This window comes from Microdochium trichocladiopsis (genome assembly GCF_020744255.1).
Source record: "Microdochium trichocladiopsis strain MPI-CAGE-CH-0230 chromosome Unknown B0I36scaffold_3, whole genome shotgun sequence".
Taxonomy (NCBI): Eukaryota; Fungi; Ascomycota; class Sordariomycetes; order Xylariales; family Microdochiaceae; genus Microdochium; species Microdochium trichocladiopsis.
In genome coordinates, this window is record NW_025763546.1 from 2,838,279 (window position 1) to 2,858,799 (window position 20,521).

General features: G+C 56.7%; 7 protein-coding genes across 7 annotated transcripts; 1 reads left to right on the plus strand and 6 right to left on the minus strand.

Moving 5' to 3' along the window:
• Positions 1-112: 112 nt before the first annotated feature.
• Positions 113-1,291, minus strand: B0I36DRAFT_92820 (uncharacterized protein). Its single transcript, XM_046163602.1, has 2 exons — positions 196-1,291; positions 113-128 (listed from the first exon to the last, which is right to left on the minus strand). The coding sequence occupies exon 1, from the start codon at positions 1,004-1,006 to the stop codon at positions 434-436; it is 573 nt and encodes a 190-aa protein (XP_046015546.1). The 5' UTR covers positions 1,007-1,291; the 3' UTR covers positions 113-128; positions 196-433.
• A 1,284-nt stretch (positions 1,292-2,575) lies between these two features.
• Positions 2,576-3,895, minus strand: B0I36DRAFT_318399 (uncharacterized protein). The gene is made up of 2 exons (XM_046153281.1): positions 3,010-3,895; positions 2,576-2,948 (listed from the first exon to the last, which is right to left on the minus strand). The coding sequence occupies exons 1-2, from the start codon at positions 3,483-3,485 to the stop codon at positions 2,903-2,905; spliced, it is 522 nt and encodes a 173-aa protein (XP_046015547.1). The 5' UTR covers positions 3,486-3,895; the 3' UTR covers positions 2,576-2,902.
• Positions 3,896-7,664: 3,769 nt separating this feature from the next.
• B0I36DRAFT_318405 (uncharacterized protein) lies at positions 7,665-8,264 on the minus strand. The gene is made up of 2 exons (XM_046153282.1): positions 8,246-8,264; positions 7,665-8,120 (listed from the first exon to the last, which is right to left on the minus strand). The coding sequence occupies exon 2, from the start codon at positions 8,103-8,105 to the stop codon at positions 7,902-7,904; it is 204 nt and encodes a 67-aa protein (XP_046015548.1). The 5' UTR covers positions 8,106-8,120; positions 8,246-8,264; the 3' UTR covers positions 7,665-7,901.
• A 915-nt stretch (positions 8,265-9,179) lies between these two features.
• Positions 9,180-12,668, minus strand: B0I36DRAFT_238462 (putative serine esterase-domain-containing protein; the record flags this gene model as incomplete). The annotated part of the gene is made up of 1 exon (XM_046149617.1): positions 9,180-12,668. The coding sequence occupies one exon, from the start codon at positions 12,666-12,668 to the stop codon at positions 9,180-9,182; it is 3,489 nt and encodes a 1,162-aa protein (XP_046015549.1).
• A 1,195-nt stretch (positions 12,669-13,863) lies between these two features.
• B0I36DRAFT_92884 (uncharacterized protein) lies at positions 13,864-17,036 on the minus strand. Its single transcript, XM_046163603.1, has 4 exons — positions 15,843-17,036; positions 15,611-15,790; positions 15,057-15,554; positions 13,864-14,988 (listed from the first exon to the last, which is right to left on the minus strand). The coding sequence occupies exons 1-4, from the start codon at positions 16,940-16,942 to the stop codon at positions 13,989-13,991; spliced, it is 2,778 nt and encodes a 925-aa protein (XP_046015550.1). The 5' UTR covers positions 16,943-17,036; the 3' UTR covers positions 13,864-13,988.
• Positions 17,037-18,236: 1,200 nt separating this feature from the next.
• B0I36DRAFT_92903 (uncharacterized protein) lies at positions 18,237-19,087 on the plus strand. The gene has a single exon (XM_046163605.1). The coding sequence runs from the start codon at positions 18,500-18,502 to the stop codon at positions 18,956-18,958; it is 459 nt and encodes a 152-aa protein (XP_046015551.1). The 5' UTR covers positions 18,237-18,499; the 3' UTR covers positions 18,959-19,087.
• Positions 19,088-20,258, minus strand: B0I36DRAFT_92902 (short chain dehydrogenase). The gene is made up of 2 exons (XM_046163604.1): positions 19,477-20,258; positions 19,088-19,380 (listed from the first exon to the last, which is right to left on the minus strand). Exons 1-2 carry the CDS (start codon positions 20,103-20,105, stop codon positions 19,218-19,220), a joined length of 792 nt encoding a protein of 263 aa, XP_046015552.1. The 5' UTR covers positions 20,106-20,258; the 3' UTR covers positions 19,088-19,217.
• Between the last annotated feature and the right edge of the window lie 263 nt (positions 20,259-20,521).

Genomic DNA, 20,521 nt, shown 5'->3' on the forward strand with positions numbered 1-20,521 from the left:
GCGTGGCTCGATTCTCTTCTCTGTTCCTGTAGGGATAGCTGGCGGTGCCGTTTGGGCAGCGTTCGGGCACACCTTTGTTAATGTATTTGGCCGCTAGCATCGCTAGCCTGCTCCCGGTTGATGGCGCACTACGGAGGTTTTCTAATGGTCTGAAAATACACCTTCAGTCTGTTTTCTTATTTTTGGGCGACTTACCGGGCTCCGCCCGTCCAACGTGGGCACACGTGCGGCATTGGGATTGTGTGATCCCAGCAGGCGGCTTACATAGACCTCTTTTTGTTTTTAAGACAACCCTCATCGGCGGAAATAGATCTCTCCTCCATAACCCAAAGTATTACATAAATGTTGCCTCACTTTTTGAATTTATCTTTTGAACCAGTGACGCACTTGATGCCATCCATTGAGACCCTAGGGTATTACATGATATGTTCGCTCATGAGAGCTGGCCTCCCCGCATCAAAGTTTGTTTTGAAATGTCGAAGCGCAGCCGCAGACACAACCAGAGCCAGGAGGCCAAGGCCAGTGCCAGTACGTGTCCGTGCGTGTGTGGGGGGGAGGGATGTGGCAGGGATTCCGTGGCTGGCTGGCTGACTGGGGAAGGGAAGGGAAGGTAAGGGAATAAAAGGAAGCGAGAAGCAAAGAAAGAAAAGAACGAAAAAAAAAAAAAGGATGGGGGGAGTTCCAATAAGCCGCACAAAAAATGATGACCCCAGCCAACCGGACGAGGAGAGTTCCCCGGGGAGGAAAAGCAAAGAGACGTGGGGAAAGAGAGTCTACACACACACACACACACACACAAAAGGTTGTCTGTCCCCTCCCCCAGAACAGAGAAGGAAACCAGGGTTCGTTCATGCTGGTGGTGGTGGTGGTGCTGCTGCTGGAGGCCGGGGCCGAGGAAAGTCGAAGCGAAAGGGCGAAGCAAAGCAAAGTAAAGCGAAACCACACCACAGCCAAGTTCTTGGAGAGGGGGGGGACGCGAACAGATGTAGCACAGTAGAAATAACATAATGTACCACGTTCTTTTCTCTGATGATGGCTCGTTCCGCGCGTGGTACGATCCGGAGAAAGATGACGTGTTTCTGGTGGGAAATGTTTACGGGTTGTTCCATAATGCTTCTCTCTGGTGCCCCACCCTATGACTGATGTTCGGCAGGCGGTTGACCGTTTTGTTGGTATGTAATGAATGAGAGGAGCGCCAAATATTGCCAAGTTTCTTGTTCAAAACACCACGTGTAGATTCTGAACAAGACGCACTCCGTGGCACAATTGACTTGAAGGTCGATGAATGAGGTGCGTTATGCGCGGTCACGAGGAGGAACAGGGACGGGCGGAAACAGGTCGATCCTTAACGTCCATTTATCGATCCATCCCGAGTTTTGCATGCATGTTGGTGACAGAATGTACGTAAAAGAGCCATGGAGATGTCCCGCTTCCACATTCCCTGCGACCTTGGAATAGCATGTGCAACTTGACACGAGACTTTGACGTTGCTGTATCCTCCTGCCCCATTGCTGAAAAGAACCCAAGTTGGTCATAACTGCAGTGCGTGCAAACTAGGCAAGTGACCCCATTCGATATGCTCTGCGCGTGTGACGCCGCGGCAGCCGAGAAGGGCGTTTTGAAACACGAGCGAGCTATTCTCCCAACCGCAGCCGTGCTTCCCCAAGAGGCTCTTGTACACGGATATCTCCGGTGCTGCCAACTCCAAAAACTGGAGAGAGGCAGGCAGGAGAGAGCATACGAGAAGGTTCAGGCGGTTTTTGAGCGGTGTATGCTGCTAGCCACTTCTGACGAGATGATTTCGCCTTCCTTAAGGTTCAATTTGGTGGCTTACACGAGCGCGGATGTCTTTTAGTTACGCGCAGAACCCTGGACACTCCCATGTAAGGAAAGTCGTAAAAGCAAGTCTTGGCACACTGAAAGCTGAGAGGAATATTCCAGCGAACTGACAAGCGCACAAAGCAGCTGAGGCGCCAGACGGCTTGGAAATTTGTGAGGCATACGGGCACTGTGCTTGCGTGGCAACGGACCCATTGGTTGACTTACACGTCAGCTGTGTTTCACGCCCACGAAGGACTTACACGAGGAGTAGAAACGAGCCCTGGCAGAGTTAGAGAGAGAGACTGAGAAAGACTGTCAATCCCTGGAGACCAACCGGGGGAGGCAGCCACTCGCTCGTCTTGTAGCACATACGAAGCAGGCTGCGCTCACTCAGCCTTGCTGCTTACGGCGAGACGAGAGCGCAACCCTCTCAGTGAGCTGCTGGCTGGCTGGCTGACTGGGCAAGAGACAAGGTTGCGCCTCGCTTCAGATGGTGGCGCAACCAATTACTTGGGCGTCCGTCTGCCCCAAGCACACCCACGCAAACAAGGGGCCGGGGTACGTGGTGGGCAGCATGGATGGCTGCCGCCTTCCCCGGAGGCTTCCCCGTGTTTCTTTTTGCGGGCGGACGTGCGGGCGGTGGGTGTGACAGTCGTCCTGGTGCTTTTTTCATTAATCTGACACAGTACTCCTTTGGGGAGGGACCTTCGTGCAGAAATGCAGAAGCCTCAGCTAGGCGGCGGCCAGGGATCCAGGCTGAAATAGGTCGGCCGTGAGCACTGCCCTGTTCCAATATTGCCTTGCTTGTCTCGATTGGGCAGCGCATGCTTCCAGGTCGCTTTAGTAATTCCCCGAGAGATTCTGCGCATCCCGCTCTTGACCCCAGACTCTGCCCGTTCTGCTCGGTTGGTTGATGACACAAAGATTCCAGTAGAGCAGCACGCCATGGAACAGAGACTTTCCGTCATCCCGAGCACGGCATGACGACACCGACCCTCTCTTTGCCGAGCGGCATTATGGATGGTGCAAGTGTGTGCTTGGTTTGGCACCTTATGGTGGCACTAAGTGGGCGTCTAGCCATCTAGCCCCCAGCCAAACGTGGAGGCGAGGGGAAACCGAGCCACAAGGTGTGGGCAACTGCCGAAAACCCTCATGTTTGACACAGCAATACTGATTTGCGTTTGTCAGAGCAGCAGAAGCATGAGAGTCAACCGCCTGGCTTTGCCACACCGACTTTTCACAAAGCCCTGAAAATTCTGCTGTGCGAGGTCAAGTCTGAGTCGTAATGGTTGCCAACCTTCTCCAACATCCACCTCGCGTAAACTGCTTGTCTCGTCGCCTGCGTTATCCTCTTTAGGCTGCAAGGGCGAGCGACTGCTCGGGACGAACTCAGCACTGTGTCGAGATTTGTAGACGATGGAGCGACAAGTGAGCAGGAAAAGAAAACGTGGGCCAGCGCGCGTCGCTTGTCGCGTTGTCGGTCCGCTGTCACGGCATAGTTGTTCTCTTGATTCCCACTCCAGCAGTCGGGTCGCGTGCGTGTCTGCCATTGGATCGAGCGATGTGTTTCGAATGACACGTATCATCCAATCGCTCGACTTCAATGGGTGTTGGAGGATGGTCGCATTGGAGTCTAGCCGTTGATAGGATGTCAGAGGCAGCATCCGACCACCCAATGAGCATACCAAATGCACCTTTTGTCTAGAACCGCCTCATCCTTGCAAACAGTGACCAAAGAAAACACCGCCCGGTAGCTATCCCGTCCATTCAACCAACCTTGCGCTGCACTTATCGGCACATTCCAGTGGATAGCACCGGCTGCCCAGTGTCACTGTGTTGGGGGTAGGTAACCCCGCCATCCCGCATAGGTCAATCTGGGGTTGATGGATGGCCAGAACAACCGTCGTTATCTCTGCAATCTCTGGGGCGTCACGCTGCGTTTGCCCGTAACGATGCTGGCCACAACACCAACAACCAGGGCTCTGATTTGCCTGTAGGACCGGGGTTCGTCCGGAGAAAGTGCGAATCGTGAGATCGGGGCTGAATCGCTTAGATGGCGAACCCCACAGGGACGGCACCCTTGCGGTATCTGTGAAGCCCTGCAAGCGCGATGGTCGCTCTAATGACGTCGTGTCCGTCGAGAGCCGGACAGAAGGAAAGGTAAACCTACTGTGCCCGCCGTCCAAGGCTACGAGGCCAGGAGATCGATCGATAGGGCACAACTGTGCTCATGGCGATGCGTGCTATGGGTTTACTAGGATCTGTTGCCCAGTCTCGTGGAGCAGCATGGTATGCCCCAGAGGCGCGGCTAATGAGGTGGATGCCCGCGTGCTCATTGTCCCGAAAAGCCGGACGTTTGAAGCCTCACGATCTTTTGAAAAGCCGCGTGTACCGCCATGACGGGACGGTCCTCCTCCAACGGGAACAAGCGTAGCGACAAGCATTTCACTGGGCTTGTGGCCACGCGGACTGTCGCTGACCTTGGGAACCCCCACACACCCATGGCACCTGACTACAGAAATGTCGAGAACCTCTTGTCACGCGGTTCCGGTCCTCGCAGGGTGGTGGTGTAGCAGCTCAGCACGGCCGCCGTCGTCTTCTGCGCACTGTGACTTGTTACCCTTGAGGTGGCTGTGATGACCGTAACGTGTGTGAGTGCGAGAGCATCATTCTTTTAGGAGCCTTCGTCAATAAGCAAGGAGGTATGGAAGGAGGCCTTGCAAGTACTATGCCGGAAGTCCGAGCTGTAGACAGAGTACGCGGGGGATTGCTTTTCGTCTGTCGCAGCGCAGAGCGCATGAATGAATGAATCGCCGTGCATGCAGAGGAGTACCCTTCACATTCCGTTACCAAGCAGGTCTCAGATGGGGCCCGCCAGAACCACCATGAGAAGGACTGAGCGGTCCACTCAAGGGGAAAACGGGGCCGGGAGTCCAACGCAGATATCCGTTTGGAGGGCGAGGGTTTCAGTTGCACTGTCTACGACATTGCTCAATGGGGAATATGCCTAATTGTTTGATGGCAGCAGGCTGGAGATTTCCGAAGTGCTTGCGTCCCAGACGGGGACCAAAGCCGGCAGGGAGAGACACTGCCTGTCATGCACAGGCAAGCAGGCAGGCAAACGTGTCCTGGCCGCCTCAGGAACGGCTGGCTGGGGATTGCGTGCTTGCGGGCTCATTTGATGATCAGATGGTCGGTGATGTGATAAGCCGCCGCTACGTGCCGTCGCGTGTGGGGATTCCGGCCGGGGTCTCCAGATCCTGCGGGATGCCCACACACGGGGTTGTGTTGCCTCAGCTTAGCCGAAAGTTTTGTCGATAATGGTCAGAGATATGCCATTGCGCAAGTCCGTCGTTGGCTATGACTGCATGGTCCACGAGCCGCCACTGCAGCGGCGGTGCTTGGTCGCGAAGGCCAAGGACGAAAGGGTCTCCTTGCTTGGCTGGCCACGTCGTTGTTGTCGTCGTCGTCATTCCTGGTGTTGTTACTGCTGCTCAGGAGGGTCCCTCGCCTCGGACGACCCTGTAACGATCATGGGCCCACTGCCAATGAGCTGGCGGCGTCGAGCGTTAGCTGCTTGATTGGTGGTGCCTGTGGCTGCGCCCGTGTGTCCTATCTCGTCTCGTGCCCGTTTCGTGGAGTTTGGGCTGGTTGCAGCAGCTTATCATGCTCCCGGGTCCGGGGCCCTGAGCCGATCCGACACACCTGCAATAGCAGGGGCTAGGCCAGGACGGACAGGGCAGGCGTGCGCAGCACTGTGCTGCTCACTGTGCCATGTTATCTCTGCTGCCCCTTCCGCCTCTGCCTGCCTGCACTCGACTGCACACCCCTCTCCCCTGCCATGCGGGGCGTGGGGGTTCTGCCCATCGCCGCCTCTGGACGCCCAGGGCCAGCCTGCGGTCTTTGTTCCGCCTGCAACCCCAGCGCACGATCCCGTCACGGCTGCTCATTCAGGGGTATCTTTTCGGTCCTGTCAGTCGCCTTGCGGCCTCCTCCGTGTACAGCATCTTCAGCCAACCATCCCCATCGCCAGCATCCTGCCCAAACGCTCGCCCGCCACTATCAAGCCGAGTGCCCCAGAGTGTCCGACGTTGTGCTGATGAGATGGATGACGCCCTGACACGTCCCCCCGGAGCGTGACAGGTCATCGCCTGACTGGTGTTCAGTGGTTGGTTTCGACCGGGCCTGTTCCGACCTCAGGATGAGCTAAGCCTCCTTCATCCCCACACTCCCCCGGACACCTCCCCAGGCCTGGCACGCCTTATCTCGCCGCCGCCGGAGTCGCCCGGGCCAGATGCGAAACATCCACCACAGCTTTCGGCTTAATCGGCTGCAGTGTCCGAATACCCTGCCGAAGCTCGCACATGCCGACGGCTGATTGCCTGGGCCGGGGACGCCTCACCTCGGTCAGCAAACGATCCGGCAAAGCAGCACTTGCGAACTCGGAAGGTCGACCTTTGACTTCCCGCACCTGCGTGACCGGCTCGGGCGGTGTTTGCCCAGTCGGCCTGCGCTCTTTCGGCCTACAGAGCATGCCTCGGCGGTCTCCTGGTTCCTCGCAGGGCTCAGCATCGATCGGCCCTTGTGCCAAGCGTGTCGTGATTGCTCATGCGCCGCGCAGCTTGAGATCCAGGGTAGCTTTCCACCTGCCTGCATATCTGCATCATGCAGGGTTCAACCATAATCTATTGCGGAGGATGGTTTGTCTCGAACGAGGAGATATGCTGCTCTGGTGTATGCAGCGTGGCTCTCTCCGAGGTTGCAACTGGCTTGCATACTTGGCCGGACCACCGCCGCCGTGTCACGGCGAGCTCTCGAATGCCTGCGGATGATGTGGCTCTTCAACAGCCGTTGCATGCCAATGCGGCCCGTGGCTCAAATGGCTGCATTGACTCCGCTTCGGCGACTTGTACACGGTCAGTTGGATCTCTGGACCTGGAGGCGACGGCACGGGTGTCCGGCCAAGCTCCAAGGGCCTCGCGGTGCGCTATCCTGGTCCCGAAGTCTGCGTCAATACGTGAATTGTCCAACCGAATCTTTGCATTCAAGCCACCGGATCATCATGGGCCCATTCATTACTGCCGACCGGGTGTAATGGGGGACAATGCAAGAGCTGGAGCATCTTCACATGCTAAACTCGGTGGACTAGGATTCGGGCATGGATCCTCCGCAATTTCTCCACGTCAAGTCGACGCACTAAGAGCCTCAATATACTGCGTACAGCACCAATGTCACGCCCATCCACAAGCGGCCGGCCCTTCACACCAAGACCTGTAGTTGACTCCCCGTCATAATCACAAGCTTTCAGCATGTTACCCATGGCAAACTCACCAGAGAAACGCTCCACTCTGAGCCGCAAGAGAAGCTGGCTAACAATGGACAGATGTATAACGCCAACTTGAGTGAGCAAAACCGCATCCTCCAGGCACCATGCCCAGCCTCGAGCTCACAAAGGCCTCGGCTACGTGGTTCAAGTGAAGCTACTATACAGCGGGAAAATTGCTGTACATTGAAGGTCGGATGACACGATTCTTAAACGAACCATGCGAGGCGCTATCTGCACCTCAACGAGGACCCGGCGTCATGTTGCGCGACTTGGGACAGTGCAAGACCTTGACCGAAAGTACATCGATAAAGACCAGCTCATATCGAGGGGTGCTCTTCGTATGGGGGTGGCACTTTAGCAGCGGTCTCATCGCATGCAATATCACCCTGTTATAGCCTGAGGGTGACTCTCGCACCATATCGTGCGTCGCGCGTCATCACCAGGCACGATGTCTCGTATACTCGATGGATCCTCTCTGAAGCAAGATGACAACTAGACCCCAGCATTGAGTTTTATCTCCAAGTCAGGTTTGTGCATGGCTAAAGTATGCATGTCCGACATAGGTGCGTTGCATTGGTCACGACTCTTATGGCCGTGGAAGAGACAACTGCAGGTTTGTGCATGTAGAATGTGGACGAGACGCGTACAATGTCCCATATCCTCGGTTAATATGAAGGCTGGTGCTGCATAACCAGTGAAGCGCCAATGGAGTCACCCGATGAGACCAGGTCGTGGCATGACAACATCGTTGCATTCAACGCCCCCCTTCTGGCGCTCTCCAAGTCCCGACTGGCAAGTGTATGGCCACCTCCCAAGACCGGGTGAGCAAATCGATCGAAGCAAGCTCATTGAGTGTCGAGGTAACTTTATTCCCTGACAAGATCCAATGCAAAAAACGACCTCGAGAATTATCGATCAGACTACTTGGGCACACGATGCAGACACCGCAGTCTGCCATCGTCCCATATCAAAGGTACGGGCTTTGATTCTCAGTCTCTGGCAGCCACTGGAACGCACTATCAAAAGTTCCTCGCTGCGGAGCCAAGAGGATCCTTGTCAACGTTGCAAGCCGGTGAACCTAATATTGCTCGTCCGCATGGATACCACAGTATCAGGCCTCAGCAAGTGTTTCGGAACGCGGGCAGGAACGATGACGACAAGTTCGACAGAAAGAGGGCCAGACACCACGGTCAGAACGAGCACGTCGTTACGAAGGACAGCTATCTCCTCGGCCCGCAGTTCCCGCCCACAGCAAAAAGAATTGACAGCTCATTTCCCAGGCACTGTATCTCTCGTGCCGAGCGACGTGACAGTTGTGTTGGCAAAGGAGACGCAGCCATCGCTAAATCTTGCTCCTGACGTCCAAGGTCGAGAATAATTGCTTTGGCTCACATGCAAAGTCAGAAGGGCGGGTTACTTCCGCGCCACTTTGTGTGTGCCACTAGCGGCTTCCACCCCGGACGTCGATCATGCATGTGTTGCAAGGGGCCGGTCGGAGAGAAGAGGGGGGGGGGAGCGGGAGCGGGGGATGGGAGGGCCAAGAGGTCTGGAACTTACCTCGGGCAGTCGGGGCGCTGGTCCACGGACGATGTGCCAATTGTCCATGAGGAGAAGGATCCTCTGTGCACGACGAAGACTGTGAGTCGAAGGGCCAAACAATCCGGGAGCGAAGCCTGCAAGCACTGTCGGGTTGGGGGTTGGAAGCCGGCAAAAGTCCACGTTGGTGCTTGTGCGAATTTTGAACATGAGAGCCCCACAGAGCCTCAAGCAGTAGCTTTATACACGGCGGGTGGCAGTGTGTATCTATGTGTTTCCCCATCTTTAGTTTGAAGCTACAACTCTTGGCCCGTGGTGATCAAGCGGGAAAGCAATCGCGCATATCTCACGCCATGAAGAAATTCTAGTAGTGATGCTCTCTATATGTACTTTCGACTATGTATACAGGAAAGTGTAATGCCTTCCTGCCCGTCCCATCCCAAGGCTATGAAACACCTCAAAAGGGCAACTGAGTCGCGACTCCCCACCAAATGTACTACGACGTGAGTGAGAACGATGCCGTGCCCGTCGGCGTCGCTGCTGTCGGACTGATAGGCCCTGCAGTTGTCGACGCCGGCACGGTAGAGGAGGGGGACTGCTTCTTCTTCTGTGCCCCTTTGCCAACAATTTTCTCGGTCCAATTCCACCCACTTGCCTCAGAGCTACCGCCCTCATCATGACCAGCATCACCTCTCTTCGCACTCGCCAGTTTGGCTGACGGCGGTGGCTGCAGGCGCGTGGCATTGTCGCCACCGTAAGCGATGTCGGCGTCCCATTCTGAGTCGTCGCCACTGTCGGCAAAGTCACGATCGCTCCATGTTGCAGAGTCTATCCTTTTGGGAGATGGCCTCGAGGCTGATGGTGACGAAGAAGACGACGATGTCGAGTGGCTGTGGTGATGGTGCGTGCTGTGTGGTGCCGAGCCGCGCTCCTGCGCCTGGGAAGGGAGGTCGGGCACGTCGTCATCGGCTTCGAGGTTCTCAGTATCAGTACGGGCCAATGAGCTCTCTCTCCGGCTGCTGTCCATATTGTAGCTCTTGCCTTGAGGCTGTGCACTGGTTTCCGCGCCCATCGAGCTGGGATCCTCGTGGGGGGCTTTGGCTCGTTCTGCATTCGTCTCTGCGGAATCGGCAGTGCGCGCAGAGGCTGCGTCGCTAAAGTGCGTGTCACAAAGATGTTTGACCACGGGCCATCCGTGGGCATTGCTGAACATTCGTCGCACAATAATGTTGTTGTGTGCGTCGGGTTCCATTTTCACAAGGACCTTGCGCCAGCTGAGATCTCGATGGTAAGCTCGCGCAATCTTTTCCTCTACCTTCATGCTCGAACTGTCAACCACTTCGTCGGGGTCTAGCTTTGGATGGTTCTTGCTGTCGTAATAGTCTCCCGTCGACAAGGTTGAGTCGGCCTTCTTGATGCCTGGCGTGGGCGGCTCGTGGGGCGTTGATGCACCGCTCTCGCCAGTGCCTCTGTGAGGTGGCGACTCTGTGCTAGACTGGCTATTGGCTGATGTGTACGATTTCCTCCGAAAAGATAGCCCGGTAGAGCGCTTCTTCGTAGGTGGTGGAGGGATGTCTGACGGGTGGTAGACGCGATCATGGAAGATTGTGCGCGGACGCTTTGACGGATCGAGAAAGTAGTCAACAGTGGGCATGACTGGGTTCAAAAGGTCGCCCGCGGCTTCTAGGATCGTGGTACGTGGAGGCGGGCCGTTCTCGTGCTCCTCCTCCAACTCGTTCCCTGATGTGACCGTGGACCTTGCCGGAGAAGTCGATTGATCTCGAGATTCATCAACCTTCAAGGTCTGACTTCGCCGATATATTCTGTTGTCACGCGGCGAGTGCGGTGGTGTTTTCTGGGCTTTTGAAGAATCGCCAGACTTGAAAAAGTTGAAGATGCCAGCAAATGGAAAGTCGTTGTTTGTCTGAGATGTAGACTCTGGCCCAGGCGAACCGTCATTGTACTTATCCCGCATAGAAGCAGCTAAGTGTAAACTTTGCCTGTCGTCTTCGAGCATGGCGTTCTCCGCCGGCTGAGGGACTTCACGCGAGCCATCGTGCGAGCTTCCCTCGGGGTCCGAAGGGCTAGGCGGTATTGAGACCTCTTCTTCCCGCTCTGCTTGCCATGGCCCACGGCGTGCGGAGACATTGGCACCCGTGAGCTCAGCCCATCCAAAACCCATGACGGTCTCTACAAGACCAGCCTCGCGCCGCGCCTTTTCCACACGGCCGAGACCTTGCCAGTCCAAGAACAACAAGCAGGCAGTCCGTAATGGTACAATGCCATCGTTGACCACATTTGAGTAGACTGTGCGATTCCGAAACTGCTTAAGCGCTGTATGGGCCGGCCCCGTAGGCAGAATACGCAGGAGAGGTTTCGATTCTGGCTGTGTCTCGCCAACGACCTTCTTGTGGGCGGATTCCCCTAAGCTGCCCATAAGCGCTCCCCAGCCACTTCTTGCAATTGTTGGAGCACGCCATGTGAGGCCCAGATCTCGCCCAGTGCGTCCAACGAGACCGAAGTCCAGCGCAAATTTGACGTAGATGGGGTTTTCGTTGCTGAGACCGAGCAGAGGAGAAGCCATGGCAATGAAGTTGATCGGCTTGATCTGCGTGAAAAATTCCGGAGAGTGCTTTTGAATGTACGCAATGGCATACATCTGGACAAGGCCACCCAATGAGTGCCCAATGAGGCTGATACTGGTCACCTTGTAAGCCCGCTCGGCCTCTTCCGTATGTTTATGCAAGTGAATTGTGCTGTGTTTATGGGCGGACTTGGCCACGCCTTCCTCGGTCTGCGATTTTGGATCGTCGTGCTTGACAGCTGTCGGTATGCCATCAGCCACCTTTTGAAATGATGGCAGATACGGCTGGTCTGGGTAGGTCATCGAGAGCACGTATCGTGCCAACCGTTTGCCCAAGAACTTGATGCCGCGCTCGGTTTTCGTCGCATTCCCCGAGAAACCCCTGACAATGACTTCTTCCTCGTCGTCTTCCTCGTTATCGTCTGTGTCTTCACCACACCCCTCACCCGATCTGGCTTCGTGAGGACGATCTGGAGCAGCTGTTTCCGCCTGGCTTTTCTCCTTGGCTTTCCTAGCCTTTCTGTCCGCTCTGGCTTGTTTTGCGGCCGCATCGATGCTCTCCTTCATGTAGAGCATGTCCGCACCAAGGTTGCTGTGCAAGCCGTGCGTCAGCACGACGAGGTGAACCTTCTTCTTGCGCTGCGGCTTCGGATTCAGTTCCGTCGCACTGAGGCTTGGCAGCGTCTTGGGGATATGTTGGACCTCGTGCTTGGTGCTGTCTGGTAACCTTGGCGTGTTCCAAAGACTCGCTGTGTCCTCAACAGTAAGCGTGATAGCTTTGCTATAGACACCCATGTGCTGAGCAGGGTGGTGTCCGTCCTTGGCGCCGACGCTTTGCTGGAAGTCGCTCACCCGCCCCGGCTGCGGAACCTGGGAGGAGTTTCCCACGGCAGGGAGGCTACTGATGTTGAAGCTCTTCTCGTCACGCGCAAGGAGAACCTCGTAACCAACGGCAGCGCTTGATGAGAACATGACCTGGCTGGCAACCTCGATGATCCAACACGCCGTGGTAGGCTCACCGTCGGCGCCTACGCCAGGTGGTGCATGGAAGTTCCCCGCCGCAGCGCCAGCACCGGCACTTTGGCGGATATTGTCGGGGACCGTAAGCTTGCACGTCCATGTGCCGCCAGCCTTGAGCATAGGTTCAAACTCAGGGACACCATAGCGGCGAGGATTTTCGAATTTGACATTAGGGTCGAAGTGTGAAGGATACGCCGAAACATGTAAGGTATATGGTCCGTGGACAAAAGCAGCGCGGAGTGGGATCGGCGAGGTGTTGCGGATTCGAAGGTGAAGGTATTCGGGAGAGGGCAGGATGCGATCGCGAGATGGGTTGTAGGTGACGGTATAGCGGACAACCTCGCCTATCTTGACGCTACCGACCTGGTGGAGGAGCAACATCCTGAGAGCGGCTGTTCCGACGGAACAGAAGGCGTGGGCTGCGAGAGGATATCGGGGTCGCAATAGTCATTTGCGCAGCGCGGAGCTTGTGTCGTGGCTTGCAGACGAGGTGTGAGCGGTGGTCGCGAGTCGAGTTCACGCGGACGTAAGGCTACGCTGCGTCGAGGGGCTGCTACCGTTGTGGCAGGACGCGAGACATTTTCTTGTGGCTGGCAGGAACGTTGGTCTGATACTGCTGGCGGCTCACGCGATCGGCTGAGTTAGACGGTCAGGCGGCGGAGCTGGCGGCGTGGGGGGAGGAAAGCTTGGGCTGGGGCGACTGACACACTGGCTCAGCGACCACTATAGGACCACACTAGCGACGGCCATGTGGACACTGGTTGGCAATGATGTCAGCTCGCCTCGGACCAGCTCGATTGGGCGGCGGCGCGGGGAGGTCAGCAGCCGTGGCACCGCGCGATAAGAAAGGAGCGACACCAATGCTGGTCCTTTACGACACAAGCGAATGCGTCCATGACATCAAACTTAACATTGGCACTCTCCCGTTGTCGAAACAATGGCAGCCAGCGCCGCTCAAGCAGCGATCCTGGTCTGCTCAGATGCAATGGGGCGGCATCAGGGGCACCCCTGTCGCCCACATATCCTTAATTGCTTAGCAGCATTGCCAGAGCCTCTCTCTGTCGCCTCAAGCCCCAGGGGTCGCTCCGCAAGCAGCTGGGATACAGCAAGCAAAGGCATCAAGGTCATACGATGCCCATGTGCACATCCCACGACCGTGTTATGAACAAATGGCCCAAATTGTATTGCTATGTCATGAGAATGGCTTATATGTTCAACACGAGCACCGGAACCATAGAGAGCGACACTGGGAATATAGCCATTGGCTCATGCTATTGTGCAGTCTGGTTGTAGAGAGAAAGCTCAGCTAAGCAAAAACTCCAGTCGAGGCTCACTGCAGCAACCCTCACGCCTATTCGAGTCATAGTCGGGTATCTAACAGCTATGGAGGCATGCCTCTTTCGAGATGTCGCCTGGTGCCAGATGGAGCCCACCCTGCGCCTCGTTTCCATATTGACTCTCACATATATCGTGGCTCATAAGTCGTCCTTGTTCATGTTCCATGAGGCACTTTCCAGTCTCGAGGTGAATTCACTGTCTTACATCGTGCTAGATGTCAACGGTAGCGCTGGCGCGTTCGTCTTATGCCGTCCTTGTCGCCTTTGCCGCTGGTTTTTGTTGTTGCTTGTGATGCAAAGGCTCCCAAAAGAGTGTCAGGGTACCAGCGAGAACCCATTGCCCTGCAGGACCTGCAAAGCTGCATCAACCTTGAGCCGTCACAGAACTTCGACGTTCGGGTGCGACAAGGACATGTCGACGCCATTCATCGACTCTGTCAGCTCCACGTCCCTCGCCTGACAAGCCAGCTTGCTGTACGGCATTGGTGTTGTCGTCGAGGGGCGATTCGGCACGTGCAATCTCAGCCTCGCGGCGGCGGCTCTGCTGACTCCTTGTGGAATGACTCGAGGGTGATGGCCATTCAATGTCGTCCACGAAATCATTGGTGCGCCGACGCATCGGTGTGCGCTCAATCGGTTGCATGCGCGGGCTCGACAGCTCTTCGTCGACGGTATGGTGCCTTCGCAGTGTAGGAGCAGGCGGGCCGGACATTGGCATCATCATAGTTGTCGATGGAGCCATAATTCTTGGGACAGATGGTGATGGCTGCATTGGCACTGGGCCATAGGACCGATGTCCAGGGCTCCCACCATTCCTCTGGTCCGAAAAACGCTCAGCTAGGCGTTCCATGGAGCCTACGCGTCCATTCACACCCCGGGCCCGATTGACCCCGGATATATAATTGGCTCCGGCCTCGATTCTGTCAAAGGGAACACCGGGGTGCGGAAGTGGTGGAGATGGCGGCTCAACAATTGACTCATGCCCTCGTCGGTAATTGTCGTTCATGAAATGACCTGGGGTGTTGCTAATGCCTACAACGCCGCCATAGTCTTCTTCGGGCTCGTCATACAAAATCTGTTGGCTGAAGGCTGGTTCTGTCCGATCATGTCTGCGACGACGACGCGTTTCCTCGTGATGCTGACTTGCACGGCTCCGGTTGGTGCGACCAGAAGATGACATTCTCCTGTTCCGCGACGTCGGCAAGATAGGTGGTGCTTCGGGGACTTGTGGTTCTAACACTGGGACTTTCGCTGCAGGATGGGTCGCGAGGCGCTCCGGTTTTAGTCCATCAACGAACCATGGGCAGTCGCATGATCTCCATTCTTTGTCGCAGGCTGCACAAGTCTGCTTGTGGCACTTGTGGCTGCGGAGTCGTTAGTGTTTAAATACAGTCTGACTTTACACTCTTCACTTGATCGACATGGCACTCACCATTCCGCCAGGCGATCGTCCTCGCTGAGCTGGACGCTGCACTCGCATTCGCGGCAAAAGCGCTGAGGATGATTCCGCACCTCTTCGAGATGCTCCATGGTTTGTGCATCTAATCCGGGACAGCCACGATTTCTCTTGTGAAGTTTCATGTTTAGGTTGCATGTCAAGCACACTTGAATTGTGCATTGGGGACACCGCCCTGTCCGCTGGTGCTGGTCAAATAGATCCGGTGGTATCCAGACGCCGCAGAAGTCGATGGGGCAAAATCGACGGGTGTGAGCAATGTGCTTGGCATAGCGCCTGTTCCAAGACTTCTTGTCTTTGGGTATCATGGCAGAGTCCACAGCTTCCGTGCTTATAAGCCGCCCGCAGGGACAAATGGGGGGCGATATAGGATCTGCATCCCGGAAGATGGTGCGCAGGCAGTGAGAACAAAGTCGATGCCGGCAGGCAAGCTTCTCAGAGAGATATTCGGGCGTTCCGCAACTTAAACATTTCCTGCGGCCAATCATGATTAGCAGAGCAGAGCAACCTGGGTGGTCGGGACGACTCACGATCTTGCATGTCTTTGGCGTGGAACAGCTTGCAATGTCTGCTGAGGCTCAATCCAACTGGAGGACCGTCTGGTCGAGTTGCTGCGCCTGGTTGGTGCGCTGCGAGAAGTCACGTATGAGCTTGGCGCAGTGTGAGACCGGTGGAGGTTGTTCGCAGATGACTGGGAAGAGTAATAAACCCTGGCAATATTGTTAGTATGGATACGCAAGCACAAAAGCACAACCAACATACTTTGGCGACGCTGGGCCACGTCTGGTTCCAGATTTGCGCTGCGGAGAATAGTTTTGTCCGCGTACAGGTCTCTTTGGGTCAGAGTGGTGCCTACGATGCTCTCTCGTCGGAGAGATGTGATTGGCGATGTGTATCTCTGGGAGCTGTTGTCGGGATCTGAGTCGATCTAGGTCACGCGTCGTGTCACGCTCGAGCAAGGATGACGAATCGTCTTCCAGTTCGTCATCCAAGTCCTGAGCAGACTTGAGCCGCTTCTTGACTGGTGTGGTCTTCTGCGTCCGGACGAGATCCGACACCACGGGGATCGGAGCACTCTCGATCTGTTTGCGTTGGGGTGTAGTTCTCCGCGATTTACGTAGGGCAACATCGGATTCTGAGGAGATGTCTGAACTGGACTCGTCATCGGAATCGGAGTCTGGGTCGGCATCAAATTCGGACCGGGAGGGTCGCCTTGATGATTTTACCCGGGATACTGCTCGTGAGCGCACAGCAGGTGTTTTCAGCGGATGGGCACTATCATCTGACAGATCTGTGTCCCCGCCCCCTTCAGTGCTGGGACTTTCGTCCCGGGGGTGTGGCGGGATGCCGCGTCGAAGTTGTGACGCCGCTCTTGAGGCTGCCCGTGATCGAGGAAGAACATTGACGGCATCATCATCATCTATATCTTCAAAGTCCTCGGACTCATCTTCATCGTCTTCCTCTTCCTCCTCGGAGGAATCGTCCTCTTCTTCAACGACCCGCCGTGGTGCTGAGGGTGCCCGAATGCTGCCCACAGGGGCCCGACTTCGGGAGCCTGTAGCTGCGCGACCTGACCTATGACCAGCAGATTGCGGTGTAAGCGGCATAGGGTCTTGAGCCCGGCCTGGCAGAGCATCAGAGGCTCGTCTGGGCCGTGAGCTTGTGGGCGGGTAGTAATTGGACTTGCGGCCATCATCTAGGACCTTTGTCTGGCTGCTGCGGCGTCGTTCTCGTGTGGGTAAGGAGCCGTGCTCGAAGCCGTCGGCAGGGTCCCAATCGCTTCGGTGGGACTCGGAGGATGTGCGTGGAGGGCGCGATGCCCGGGTCCTGTGCTTTCCTGTGCCATTGTGTGTATAGTCCATTCGATCGTGGGGAGCGTGCCTGCAAGTAGCCCGGGAGGAGAGGGCTTCGCAGGAAGAGGCGGTCGTGAGGAGGAGGAGCGATATCGAAGACGGCGAGGGGTGGCAGATGGGCGTTGGGCCAGGCCAGCGATTCGATGTCGTGCGGCGGGCAGGAGACAACTGGTAGCTGCTGAATGGACTCGCACCTGCATGCAGCCTCTAGACCCTGCGGTTGGGATTGGACAGACAGGCCGGGGAGGTCGCACTGGACGACGGTGTCTGCATAAGCACAGGGCCAATATGCACGGGCAGCATCGGGCAGCAGCGCTACAAGTCAAGATGCCGCTTGTCGGAGCGAGTGTTGGAGAGGTGGTGCAAGGAGCGGACGAGAACAGAGAGTGTGAGAGAGGTGGCCTCCTGGCAGAAGAGACGGTGCTGCTTGGAGGTCGAAGAGCAATCAAAGCAGGCGAACGGGAGCTGAGGTATAGCAGAAGGCGAGGCCAGGGACAGGCGCGGGACCTGGCAACCTGAGGCCGCTCGTGACGCGCTCAGAGGAGGGGTTGGTCCTCTGATCGGAACATTCGCAGCAGCTGGAGCGTCGTCGAGCGGAGTGGGGGGAACTGCCGCCCGCTGGCGGGTGAAGGGCCCCTGACAGCCCACCAGGCTTGCACGGATCAAGGCAAGAGTAACCGCTCTTCCCCTCGCACACGCCAAACAAGGCACTGCACTGATCGCCAGGGCTTGTTGGTGCGGGCAACTGTCCTGGCGGGCGACAATAGCTCACGAGCTACCCAGCCCTAGCTTCAGCTGCCAGACCACTAGCTCCCTACTCTCCTGGGTCGACACGACAATCGCATTGTTCTGGGCAGTTGTGCGTCATGTGATTTCTCCCTGGACGGAGGACATTTGATTCACCTCATTCTCACCACAACCGGCTGGTCCGTTGAAGAGCCTTCCCTCCGGCCGAGATCTTGAGAAGTGGGCGAGATCTGGTGCTGACAAGGAACCCCACGTAGGCATGGCCTTGCCAACCACGGCCCAGCCCGCTCTACTGCCACGCTAGGGACTGTGTGAGAGACCAGTGCTCATCCATCATCTGAGCCTTCGCAGTTGGCTGGCGCCGAACTCCCCCTGGCGCCACCTACCCAAACTGGAAGACACCGCGACCCTGGGGTTACCTGCCGCCGCTGCTCGCCCCTCCTGACAGAGGCCAGCCTGTTGGAGAAGACCATGGCAAGAGGAGGCAGCCCAGCTGTGTCTCAAAATCTACGCGGGTCAGCAGCAGCAGCAGCAGCAGCATCTACTCAGCATCTCAGTTCGATCCCTCACGCCATGCACCCCCAGTGCGTGTCCCGCCTCAGGTGATGCCCCACCAGCACCACTCTACCAGCCTTGCCATAGCCTTCGGGGGCCACGAGGAAGCAAAGCGACCACATCACGGGGCCTTAGGCGCGGGGACTTTGTGGACCAGTCGAGGACCAAGTTGCCGTCCACTTCCGCGCCGGCTCATTGCCACATGTCGAAATCTCCGACTCTTCTGGTTTCAGAGAGGAACGTCCACGCCTGCCATGCTCACTCATGATTAGTCTCTCCGAAACGGCAAGCCGGGCGGGATGCCTCGCGAGACAGACAACAGCGAGTCGATGGCGGCTCGACATGGTCCCTTTCGGCCATCATCTTCGCACGGCGCACGGTGCACTTGCGACGCTGCCCGCAGCATGTCTGGGCTGTCTCGCGCACACGGCGTTGCATCGCTTCTGGCCCCACGAAATCGAGGGCTGTTGGCGGGGCAAAGACTGGGGTCGCGGGATGGGCCGACGGCGGCAAGACATGGCTCGGCAACGGGGCAGTACTCAGAGACAGCGCGGAGCTGGCGGGCAAACGTCGATTCTGAATCCTCCAGGGCGACAGCAGGAGCTGGCACGACACCAGAGGCTATTTCTCGATTATTTCCCTGGCTTGACATGGTGTTCAAGTGATGAGCTCGTCACTGCTGCAAGTGAGCAAGACGTGTGCTATAACAGACGGCCTTCTTAACGTGTTCATCGGACGACCAAGCCGTTGTCTACTACATGGACCATGACTACTTAGTTTACACCTAATATATACGGGCGAATCTATTAGGGAAAACAGATGTTTATCGCTCTGTGATTAACGACGGTCGTATCAATTGGACCTCATGAATGAGCCTCAGCACCAACTCCCTGACGTTGTTCACGCTCACACCAGGGCGAAATCGATAACTCGTCCGGCGGAGTAATGAGCCCGCTTGAGCAGGTATGATACATTGGCTGAACTATATAGCAATGCCGCAATCAATGACGAGGTTCTGTCCGGTGATGCTCTTGCTCAGAGAAAAGGTCTTGACCTGCTCGGCAACATCCTCCACCGTCGCCACACTCTTGAGAGCGCTCCTCTCCCTGTTGGCATTAATGACATCCTCCGGGAATTGACTGCCCCTGCAGTGTAAAACAGAGCACATGTTAGCAATCAGACGACAAAGGGACTACATTGAACACATGCACCAAACTCCAAACGGGCGAGTCCAGACGTACCACTCTGTCAACAACAATCCCGGGCTGACGCTGTTGCACCTCACACTCTTGCCACATATGGTCGCGAGACCTCTGATCAAGTGCAGCTGCGCCGCCTTGCTGACACTATACGGCAGACTGCTGCCAGAGGGCCTGACGCCGGCCAAGCTGGCCACCGAGACGAAGCTGCCGCCTTCCGGGTTCTTGTCAAAGTGCGGCTTGGCCGCATACAGCAGCCACAGGTGGCACTTGACGTTGACGTTGTAGCACCGGTCCCAGTCCTCCTCGCGGACCTGCTCGTCGAGGTTCATAAAGTTGGTGAACCGCGTCCAGCCGGCATTGGACACGATGATGTCGATGCGGCCCATGACCTCGACCGTCTCGCGCACCAGCCGCTCCATCTCGGACTTCTGGCTGCAGTCCGCCTTGATGGCGTGGAAGCGCGGTCGTCCAGCCTGTTGGTCCGCGCCGACATCGTAGAAGACCGGCTGGATCTGCTCGGCCTCCTTGATCACGGCCTCGGCCTTTTCCGCGCGCGAGAAGTAGTTGACGACGACGCGGCAGTGCGGCGCGAGGGCCTTGACGCAGGCGGCGCCGAGGCCGGCGGACGAGGCCGTCACCAGGGCGACCTTGGTGGGTGCTTGCGACATTGATGCGGTTCTTGACTTGTGCTGTCCTCGTGTTTTGAACTCTTTATTTACGAAGAAAAAGAGTATTTCTCGATCCCAATTTCTCCTCACGGCGTGGCTCCCTGGGGTATAGGCTTCGTCTTGCTGTCGGACTGTCCGACCAGCTGCTCCGTCTTATCTAAGACGCACTGCCCTGGGTGGGGTCGACTTACAGCGCAAGTTGGAGACGAGGACGGGGACCTGTCCGACGCCGGTGCCGGGACCCGGTGCGGGGATCGCTCTTAGTCGGTTAAGCCGAGCGTACCTTTTCGGCCTTCAGTAATGAATGCTACCTGAGGTAGGTATTCCTCACTCGACAATTGCCCTGCCACCCAATGCGACTCGGGGATATCCCGACCTCCTTCAAGATTCACAACAGTCGGCTTGTAGCCGACGTC